This window comes from Phoxinus phoxinus, assembly GCF_949152265.1.
Source record: "Phoxinus phoxinus genome assembly, chromosome: 22".
Lineage (NCBI taxonomy): Eukaryota > Metazoa > Chordata > Actinopteri > Cypriniformes > Leuciscidae > Phoxinus > Phoxinus phoxinus.
Genome location: NC_136897.1, coordinates 27,355,964 through 27,366,200, shown reverse-complemented (window position 1 = coordinate 27,366,200; position 10,237 = coordinate 27,355,964). Strand labels below are relative to the sequence as shown.

General features: G+C 35.1%; 2 protein-coding genes across 3 annotated transcripts in view; both read right to left on the bottom strand.

Annotated features, from left to right (window-relative positions):
• mfn1b (mitofusin 1b) overlaps positions 1-3,921 on the bottom strand; it is a 21,373-nt gene extending 17,452 nt beyond the window's left edge. Inside the window, exons 1-5 of the mRNA XM_079598213.1 lie at positions 3,833-3,921; positions 3,145-3,181; positions 2,932-3,054; positions 2,602-2,737; positions 1,229-1,409 (exon numbers count right to left, since the gene is read on the bottom strand). Coding sequence (XP_079454339.1) covers positions 1,229-1,409; positions 2,602-2,737; positions 2,932-3,046 — 432 coding nt within the window. The 5' untranslated portion in view covers positions 3,047-3,054; positions 3,145-3,181; positions 3,833-3,921. The remainder of the gene's footprint in view (positions 1-1,228; positions 1,410-2,601; positions 2,738-2,931; positions 3,055-3,144; positions 3,182-3,832) is intronic.
• A 271-nt stretch (positions 3,922-4,192) lies between these two features.
• Positions 4,193-10,013, bottom strand: LOC306990292 (GTPase IMAP family member 8). 2 transcript variants are annotated; one of them, XM_079596932.1, is made up of 6 exons: positions 9,557-10,013; positions 7,797-8,465; positions 5,853-6,620; positions 5,262-5,324; positions 5,038-5,139; positions 4,193-4,908 (listed from the first exon to the last, which is right to left on the bottom strand). In XM_079596932.1, the coding sequence occupies exons 1-6, from the start codon at positions 9,564-9,566 to the stop codon at positions 4,733-4,735; spliced, it is 1,788 nt and encodes a 595-aa protein (XP_079453058.1). In that variant the 5' UTR covers positions 9,567-10,013; the 3' UTR covers positions 4,193-4,732. The 2 variants fall into 2 exon arrangements, with proteins under 2 accessions (XP_079453058.1, XP_079453059.1); XM_079596933.1 differs by having other exon boundaries at positions 5,853-6,617.
• Positions 10,014-10,237: the final 224 nt, after the last annotated feature.

The following is a 10,237-nucleotide window of genomic DNA, read 5'->3' as shown; positions in this document are numbered from 1 at the left end:
AGAGAGAGAGAGAGAGAGAGAGAGAGAGAGAGAGAGAGAGAGAGAGAGAGAGAGAGAGTGGCAACTAACATGCCACGGATGCGTTTGCATGCAAGCAATATTTTTTATTGTATTTTCCTGTTCATTTGAATTTATTCAGCTTTTGAGAACAAGCAGAAGATTTGTCGGTTTTTCCGGCAGTGGGCGGGACTTATACGCAAGCGGCAATCTCATGTTCGAGCGAACACTGACAACGTGATAAATATTCATATTCATAATAAACCCAGCAGCTCATCAATCCTTAGTGCGTTGTATATTGTTATTAGTAGTAGTAGTATTATCTTTTACTAATAATAACTATTATTTTGTATTTTTTTACTGAAACACTGAATGATATTTAAAGAGATATTTAAAAAGCTGTGCCATTTTTCAAAGATAAGCTGTTTTGGTGGAATCATATATATATATATATATATATATATATATATATATATATATACACACACACAAACTTTTACGTTAGTTCACCTTTGGCTAAGCCCCGCCCCCCTTAGTTACTGTTGCTACGTCCGTCAGCTTCATCTGGGCTCTGGTTTGGTATCAACATGGCTTATGCTGTGACAGCAGCAAACTTTGATCAAACTTTTATAAAGCAGCAAATAAAGTGTCCGATAGAAGTAGGCACAAGGGGCTGCAGTGTGCGTTCGAAGGCTATATTCAAGACATAAAATGTGAAACGCAAGCAACAACAAGGCATCCAAATAGAGACAAAAGCATAATGTTCAGTCAAAAAATGAAGCAGTTAAACTAATAATAGGACAACAATATGCAAGTGCTATGACCCTTCCCAGTTTAATCTAATGCAATACATGTACTTTTTATTTATTTTTACAATTAGATAGAGAATAGAAGAGAAAGTGTTAGTATTAATGGATCAAGTGGTGCCGAAAAAGATGCGTCTTCAGCTATTTCTTGAAAATGGCAAGTCAAATATATACCCAAATATATATATATATACAGTAGTCAACATTTGAAGTGGATCAAACCCTTTCATCAAAGTTATACATGAATTTTGAACAATACCCGTTCTTGTCTTAGGACAACTTTGATTAACTTTTTTGATCCACTTCAAATGTTGACTACTGTATATAAAACAGAATATCAGTTTGGCGAGTAAACATAAAAATGTACTAGCCAACGGCGGTTCTATTTTGCCGACATCTATTGTGTGTTTATTGAATAGGAGAACACATGCACTTGTCTTTACCTTGATGCTTTTCTCCTCCTCGGACCCTTCGGTCTTCAGAAAGGCCTTGTCCTCATCCGTTCCCTCCACGCTGAGGAAGCAGTTTGTGGTGTGACCGATGCCGCTGGGAAGCACGCGGTCATGCAGCATGGCGTTGACGACTGTGCTCTTACCATTGCTTGTTCTGATAAAATAACGAACAGAGGATGTTTATAACATTTACTGAAGTGAAACTAAAAGTGGAAGTTCTGGGGTCTCATTTATAACCGTTGCGTACGCACAAAACCGGCCCTGAAAGAGGCGTACGCCACTTCCGACGCATAAGTTGTGATTTATAAAAACAAACTTGACGGGAAAATGTGCGCAAACTCTGACCCATGCGTACGAGCGCTTTGGAGACGGAGCAGTTTGGCGACACCGATGGTGAGCTGGAGTTAAATGTCTTTTTGGTCACTTTTAGACAGAAAATCTAAATAAATTTATACATATACAGAAAGATAATACAAATATAATTTCACTCACAAGCCTATCACTTGAAGCAAATATCCACACCTTAAATGTCCGCGCCAGCGAGCGCGTTGGGCCGTTTAGTGAAACTGACGCATATCTAACGGCAGATGAAGTAAAACTGTAAATCTTCATTGTGAGTCCTAATCATAAATAGGCTACAGTGCGTGTTCACAGTAACAGTTTAAATGAAATAATGATTTAAACTATGTTTTACTTCTGATATAAACATTTATATTAAATATGGCATTCTCATTAATGGAGTTAAACACTTAAACTACATGACATTTACTGAAAAGTTAAAATATATATATATATATTCAATAAATAGCCTATAAATATTTGTAGTGGATGCAATGCTTTTGAACACTTTTCCTTTGGCATGCTGCGTTTTAATGTTTTAACTACAGAGATAATTGCTTATCATGATAATAGCAGATTGTGCTAGGTCTATCTGTTTCCATTACAAATATAAATCAATTATAAATACTATTTGGCCAGTGGAATGTAATGTAATGTGACGGCACATCCGTATTTCATATTTTCCTCATGTCTTGTACCGTTAAACATGTTATCACGTGAATTAATAATCATATGTAAATGATATGCAGATGAGGATATGCATAGTAATACTAGGCGTTGTAAGCTCCATATATGGTTATTTCGGGGAGGAGACGCATGTGCGCACAATCTTCCGCTGAGTGGGATTTATAAAGTGAATTCTGCGCAGGTTCTGGCGTACGCACGGTTTTATAAGTGTGAATATTTTTTTGTGCACGCCATTTTGGGCTTTTGGGCGCACGTACACTTTTAGTGAGGATCCTACGCACAGTTTTATAAATGAGCCCCTGGTCAAACACAAAACTCACCTGCCGAAAAAGGCCACCTTCATATGATTGCGAGATAACACCCCTTTAATGTCGGACAGTTTGCTTGTGTACGTCTCGATCTCACTCAACTGGCTCCTGTTTGCAATATTCTCCAGCGACTCATTATTAGAGGTTTCTGTTGACAAATACAAAAGAATAAACAAAACACATGCAAATACTACAATAGTTAATCCTTCGCAACGAACAAACCAATCCTACTTTGGCAACTGTTGCTGTCTGCTGTATTAGACCGACTTTTGCACATTTCTGCTGATCTAATCAAGTCAGTGGAGAATCTGTGTGATTGGATACTATCAAATCAAAGATTACCTTTCACAAACTCTGAGCCCTCCTCAACGTAAACTAAGAGCTGCTCAAAAACCTCGCCGATCTTCTTCTTGGCCAGCACAAAACGCTTCAGCGGAGAACGATCTGACTGCTCCATTTCCACACCTGTACTGGGAATATTTCAGAAACATCAGCAAATTCAAGAGAAGCAACTTTGGATTGTCGTTTTATCATCTATAAATGATATTTACTCACTCTTATCTTCAAGACTTTCACATCAGAGCTGTCGAAACTGGGAAATAACACAAATAAATTTGATTTTGAGGTTAATATGGAAACTCTAAAATGTAATATAGCATTACCATGTTGTGTTTTGTGCTATGCTAATACTATGGTTTTCTCTTAAGTAACCTGGAGTATCATGTAAAAAAAATATGGTTTACAATTATGTTATGTCAGGAATACAAAAGTGAAAGTAACTCATGATGTAATTTTAGACACAGACAAAATTATTACCAGCCTGTTGGCTTATAGAGTAAAATGTAAATATACGATTAAATGTTTATATTCCTATAATGACCATAATCACATAAAATGCAAGAGTAATGTATTTTAAAAGATAGTACATTTTTAGTTTTTAAAAAAAAAGTTAAATTATATAAACTCTATGCTGTTAACTTGAATATTTAATAATCTGAATCCTGTAAAACGATTCATTTGCACTCTGGTTGTATTAAAATTCAATATTTAATCGCCTGTCAGTAGTTGAACTGTCAAATGTTTGTAGAGGTGACATGAGCTCGTCTTAGCGTTAGCGCACGAGACACATGATTTGCTAATCAGGAAAAATACCTGATTAAATACTTTACTTTCCTTCTTTATGTATCGATATCCTCGCATAATCGGTATAAATATTATAAAACACATGAATCACACATCTCACCCAATCTCAGAGATGTTAAATCTGCTCCTGTACAAACACCGCCTGACAGACCGACACTGGACCTCTAAGATTTCAAAATAAAAGTCCCTGAGGAGAGAACTGCTTTCAAAATAAAAGTCCCGGAAGATAAAACTACTTTCAAAATAAAAGTTCCAGAAGAGATACTGACTTTCAAAATAAACGTCACAGGAGAACAGATAACTTACTGTTTATTTATTATTCAGTATCAGTCCTTTCCAAGGGAATCCTGTGTTTTGGCCATTCAATAGCTTTGTTTGTCCAAAAAAAAAAAACTATTAATGTTTTAGGATGTCACTGACAACCAACCTTATGTGATGTACATTAAACATAGACAACAGTCATTGTGAAATCTCACCCATTTCTTTATTTGATAAAAAAACAATTTATTACTTGATAAAATGCAAGTTAAATAAGCATCATACATAATACAGACATCAAAACCATACTTTGCTGATGATAAGCAGTAATTACTTTATATCATGATGAAATTTATAACGTAAAGTAATATATATAGCCTGTATATTTCGATATTATACAACAATATCAGATATTAATTAAAAATAGGCAAGGCATGGCAAGTTTATTCATATAGCACATTTAATACACTATAGTAATTCAAAGTGTTTTGCACAGAAAATAATGACAAAATAAAAGCAAGGAAAATTAAAACAGTTAAAACACTGGTATCATATTTTTCACAGCTGCTTGTTTTGCTGTGAGATTTTTACTGTGAGATTGTGTCCGTGGACGTCTCCAATAGATCAGATTTCCGCCTAAAAATCGGACAGGAAGAGCTCTAGGAACTCAAACATATTAATACCTAGAAAAACACAAATAATTGCAAAATAAATTGGTTTTTAAAACCAATGCAACTGGTTTTTAGGCATGTATTGTTTGAAGTTTGGATGCATTATCTGACATCTCTGGATCCTGTGGATCATCTAGTACTGAGTTTGTTTCATATCCTGATGTTTCTGATGTTTTAGATGTGCTGTATTCCTCACATTTCTGAAGCCAGCTCATCACCATTGCATCTGTGCTTTGAATCATTTCACCTGTATGTGTCATGAATATGCAAAAATAAGTGGCAGAGAATGAATTTTGTCATGTTGTTAAACTAAAAAATGAAGAATTTTTTTTCCTCTAAGCAATATGATTCATCATGTAAATCTATAATAACTCACCATATGATGCTTCAGGATTCATAATATTCAACATCCCATCCAATATAATTGCATCCCATCTTGTTATTTCTCTCCTTATCTTCTCCTTGAGTTTATCCGACACTAGAAGAAGAAGATGACACAGAAAAGTAATGCAATATTAAGATTTATAGAAGTAATTTGCTGTTTGCTGCTATAATAAGTCTATGGAAAATTTGGAAATTAAGACAGAATTGCCAATTTACAATCTGGTGGTTGTCCTATGCTGTCTCTCCTTATCTTCTTCTCTGGTTTATCATCATCCGCCACTAGAAGAGGAAGATGACACAGAAAAGTGCTCAAATGCAACATTAACATAACATTTATAGAAGTTATTTGCTGCTATAATATGTGACCCTGGACGGACCACAAAACCAGTCACAATTTGAAAGATGTTGAAAGAAATTGAGATGCATGTATATATCATCTGAAAGCTGAATAAATAATCTTTACATTGATGGTTTGTTAGGATAGGACAATATTAGGTCGATATACAACTACCGGGAATCTGAGGATGCCAAAAAATCGAAACATTGAGAAAATCTCCTAAAATTGTGCTGCATTCACTCACAAAAATATTGTTTTTATATATTTACGGTAGGAAATGTACTAAATATCTTCATGGAACATAATCTTTACTTAATATCCTAATGATTTTTGGCATAAAAGAAAAATGGATTATTTTGACCCATACTATGTATAGTTGCTATTGCCACAGATATACCCGTGCGGCTCCAGACTGGGTTTGTGATCCAGGGTCACATGTCTATGGAAATTAGACAGAATTGCCTATTTACCACCGGGAGGTTCTCCTATACTCCTGTTTTCTTCTTGCTTCATTTTGATCTCTTTACGCCTGTTTTTCATCTCCTGGTATATCAGCTGCAGTAAACGGTCAGGGTTCAGACTTATTTCCTCGTCGTGTTGCGTGTCCGACTCGTGAACGCTTTCGTCAGCCGCACATTGAGTTCTGAGACTGAACAGACTGTTTTCTGCCACCATCTCGTCGATCTTCTGGAGCAGCTCTGTGACTTGAGCTCGGCTCTCGTCTTTGTTGTCAAACACATGATATCTGTTCCTGCATTTCTTAATCAGCCACTGAAGCGCTTCGCCTTCACTCTCGATGTGCTGCTCGATCGAGATGTCCGGAAACCTGTCGCCCCACGTGAACAGAACTATCGTGTGTCTCCAGACGTCTTCTCCAAGAATGGCCATTTGCTCTGCAATGATTCTTTTCTGTTCATTCTTGAACGCAGTATCGATAGGAATCGCCAAGATCATGGCGTGAGGGAATTGCATGTGTTGTGATTGGCCAATGCTCTCCAGGATTGAAGCCTGAGCAAACTTTGGGTTGAGTTTAGAGGAGAAATACTTCCACCAGCTCGGGGTGTCCAACACAGTTATTTTTCTGCCGTTTACATCTCCTGTATAATTTGTGCCCGTTTGTGCTTTTTCTATCTGACATCTTTCGTTTCTGAAGATGGTGTTTGCGGTGGCACTCTTCCCAGACAGAATCCATCCCAGCAGAACGATCCTCAGTTTAGAGAGCGGAGCCACAGCGTCTTCTCCAAAAAAGCAAACACACAAAAAATAGAATTAGAATTAGAAATATTAGTCTGGAATAATCTTCCTCTGTCTGTAAAAACTTGTCCTTCGTTTGGTGTTTTTTTCAGAGTGCACTTAAAAGTTTTCATATTATATTTCAAGCCTTTATTTGTTATAATTTTGATGATTATGGCTTATGAAAACCCCAAATTCAAAAGGTTTTCATAAGCTGTAAGCCTCACTGTTGGGGAAAGTTACTTTTTAAAGTAATGCATTACAATATTGCATTACTCCCTTAAAAAGTAACTAATTGCATTACTTAGATACTTTTTTAGAAAAGTAATGTGTTACGTTACTTTTACGTTACTTTTTTTCCCACCTGGGCTGGGCTTGTTTTTTTATAACACAAAAGTTATATTTTTGGGCAAATGTAAAGACCCGTTCACACCAAAAGTGAAATAATAATCCTCCGGCTGAAGGACATGTGTACAGTAGAGGAAAGCAGACAAGCAAACCTTTCTATCTATCTACAGTCATTTCTGCTTATTAAACTGAATCATCGAAGGTCAGAAGCAAGTACATTGGTCAATAAAGTGCAATAAATTAAATGCATAAAAATGTATGTTTTATTTAACATATTTAGTTATTGGAGGTTTGCATAGTATTCTGATTCTGCATTTCACTGATTTTATTCATTTTGAGGAATATTTTATATTTTTTGTGCAAGTGAGATGAGTAAATGCTCCTTTAAATGCAAACATTTAGTCTAGAACTACAATAAACATCATGTACACACACACACACACACACACACACCTCTGCACTTTGATTTGTCTCAACATGAGGACAGGAGAGCTGTCAGTCAATAAATGGGAAAACAAAGTCACTTGCGTTACCTATTTGAAAAAGTAACTCATATATTTTGTTGTAAATTTTAAAAGTAATGCGTTACTTTACTAGTTACTTGAAAAAGTAATCCGATTACGTGACTCAAGTTACTTGTAATGCATTTCCCCCGACACTGGCCATGATCATCAAAATTATAACAAATAAAGGCTTGAAATATCTCACTTTGCATGTAATGAGTCTATATAATATATTAGTTTCACCTTTTAAGTTGAATTACTGAAATAAATGAACTTTTGCACCATATTCAAATTGTTCCAGTTTCACCTGTATATGGTTCATATACTTACCTATTTCTTTCAGCAGAACTCTTTTATCCTGCAACATTTTTTGTCTGGCTTCTGCTCTTTCTTTATTTTCATTTCTCTTTCTCTTCATCTCTAGAAGCATGTCATCGTGTGTTTCAAAATGCTCGCCATCGTTTGCTGCCACAACATCATTAATCTTGATGAGCAGTTCTTTGACTCCATCACTTTTGCTTTTGAAATCAAAGATGTGATATTTGTCCCCACATCTCTGTATGATCTGCTGCAGATCTTGATTCTTCATGCGCTGATCACTGTATTTGTCCTTCGGGGAATCGGCTCGTGTGAAGAGCACTATAGTGTGTCTCCAGATACTCTCACCAAACAGACTGAAGTGCTTCTCAATGCTGAGTCTGTTCTCTTCAGTGAACGGCAAGCTGAGATTAATGACCAGTAGAAAGACGTGAGGTCCCGGTGGACACAGGAAGACACTGCAAACCAGTTCCTGTTTGACAACATCTGGGGAATCTTGCAAGCCGAAGTTCTCCCACCAGCACGGCGTGTTAATCACAGTTATCTTCCATCCGTTCGCTTCTCCGTCATTCCTCACAGACTTCACAAAGTGTTTGTCAGACGCGACTTCACCACCTAAAATGCTGTTTATCACCGAGGCTTTGTCAGATTTCTGCCAGCCCAGAACAACGGCTCTTACTTCTGTCAGAAAGAAAAAAATAATAATTGTATCGTGATTATTTTTCTCGAAAAATAGTATCAAAATGATGATTCACACTCAAAATTCAATAAGTTAATTTTAGTAGTAAAATAAACAACTTAATTTTTTGATTTTGAGTTTTGATTCTTGTTTTAAATTAATAGTAGCCTACACACAAAAATATGTTACAAAACATCCAAATTAAATCAAATTTTTGGAAATGCAAAAATTAAATAGAACAGTAAAACATAAAAAATAAACAGTAAAATAAAAATAAAATTTTTTATTTTTTTACTGCCTGTCGTGTCTAAACATCGTGTCTGATTTCAGTTTAAGCTCATGTGGTTTTATTAAAACGTACCTAGCAAAGTTTTCATGAAATTAAAACCTGTTAAACTAGAAAATGAATGTTGTTTATTCTATACATGACACATTTAGGAAAGTTCACAGATAAATAACTAAAACATTTTAGAGTAGGCTATAGCTAAATATACTCTAATATACTCTACATACACTCTAAGTTTTGTTTAGAGTATAGCTACATAATGTATTTAGGCCTATATGGGTTAAAAATCCCAGAACAACGGCTCTTACTTCTGTTAGAAAAAAAACATGACAGCATTTTTTATATTTTTTTCATTATTATTATTTTTCTCGAAAAATAGTATCAAAATGATGATTCACACACTCAAAATTCAAAAAGTTAATTTTAGTAGTAAAATAAACAACTTACCTTTTTTATTTTGAGTTTTGATTCTTGTTTTAAATTAATAGTACACACAAAAATATGTTACAAAACATCCAAATTAAATCTGATTTTTGGAAATGCATCTAAACAGTAAAATATTTTTCTTTTTTTAAACTGTCGTGTCTAAACATCGTGTCTGATTTCAGTTTAAGCTCATCATGTGGTTTTATTTTTCATGAAATTAAAATATGTTAAACTATAAATAAATGTAGTTAATTCTATACATGACACATTTAGGAAAGTTCACAGATAAATAACTAAAAACAGTTTTGTTTAGAGTATACAGATATTTATTTGGGTTAAAAATCAAAAGCAAAGGACAATTTGACATCTTAAACTTCTTACCTTCTTCCATCTGACTTCTTTTTGTATCCAAACAAAAATTAGCATAAAACTATATGGGTGGAAATCATACGAGTAAAAAAGAGCAACATTTCAAACTACGCACTAGAAAAATGAAATAAAATGTACAAGTAGCCTACATATGCGCGTGACATTCAGGTGCTCAGAATAGAGAATGCGTCTTAAAACCTGTTTCTTTCAACGTGAAACCAGAACATCAGGTCTGATCAGCGGTTATGGGTATGGTTGAGTGCAAGAACAGAAACTCCCTGACAACCAGAACAATATATTCCCCAAATAAATCTCAGAAATGAACATCAAACCAGCAGACCAGCAGAATAATCCTAATCCTAATACTACTAATACATTCACCCTAATAGCAATAAATGAGAGCAGGTTCACTGAATACAATACTGATTATGTTGACGGAACTTTTCTTCGATTTAACTGACAGCTAAATCATTTTTAGTTCAATCTGTTAACATTAAAGCTTTCGTTTTATTTAAAGTTTAAAGTGAGTTAACCCTTGGATATTTAACATGTTAACATGATACTTTAAGTCATTTACAGTCATGCATCAGCCTATCACAACACAGGATGTGACCGGTTATGAATGCTGATAATCTGCATTTCGGCGCACGATACGATCAGTTCTGACATGCTTTTCTAATGTCTTCTTAATTC

Excerpts from the sequence above, each read along its gene's own strand:
- LOC306990292 (XM_079596932.1), bottom strand. Across the intron at positions 5,325-5,852 it reads TATAGGAGAACCTCCCGGTG|TGGCGGATGATGATAAACCA; the intron begins GTAAATAGGCAA and ends TTCCTCTTCTAG. Across the intron at positions 4,909-5,037 it reads GAATCCTGAAGCATCATATG|GTGAAATGATTCAAAGCACA; the intron begins GTGAGTTATTAT and ends TGACACATACAG.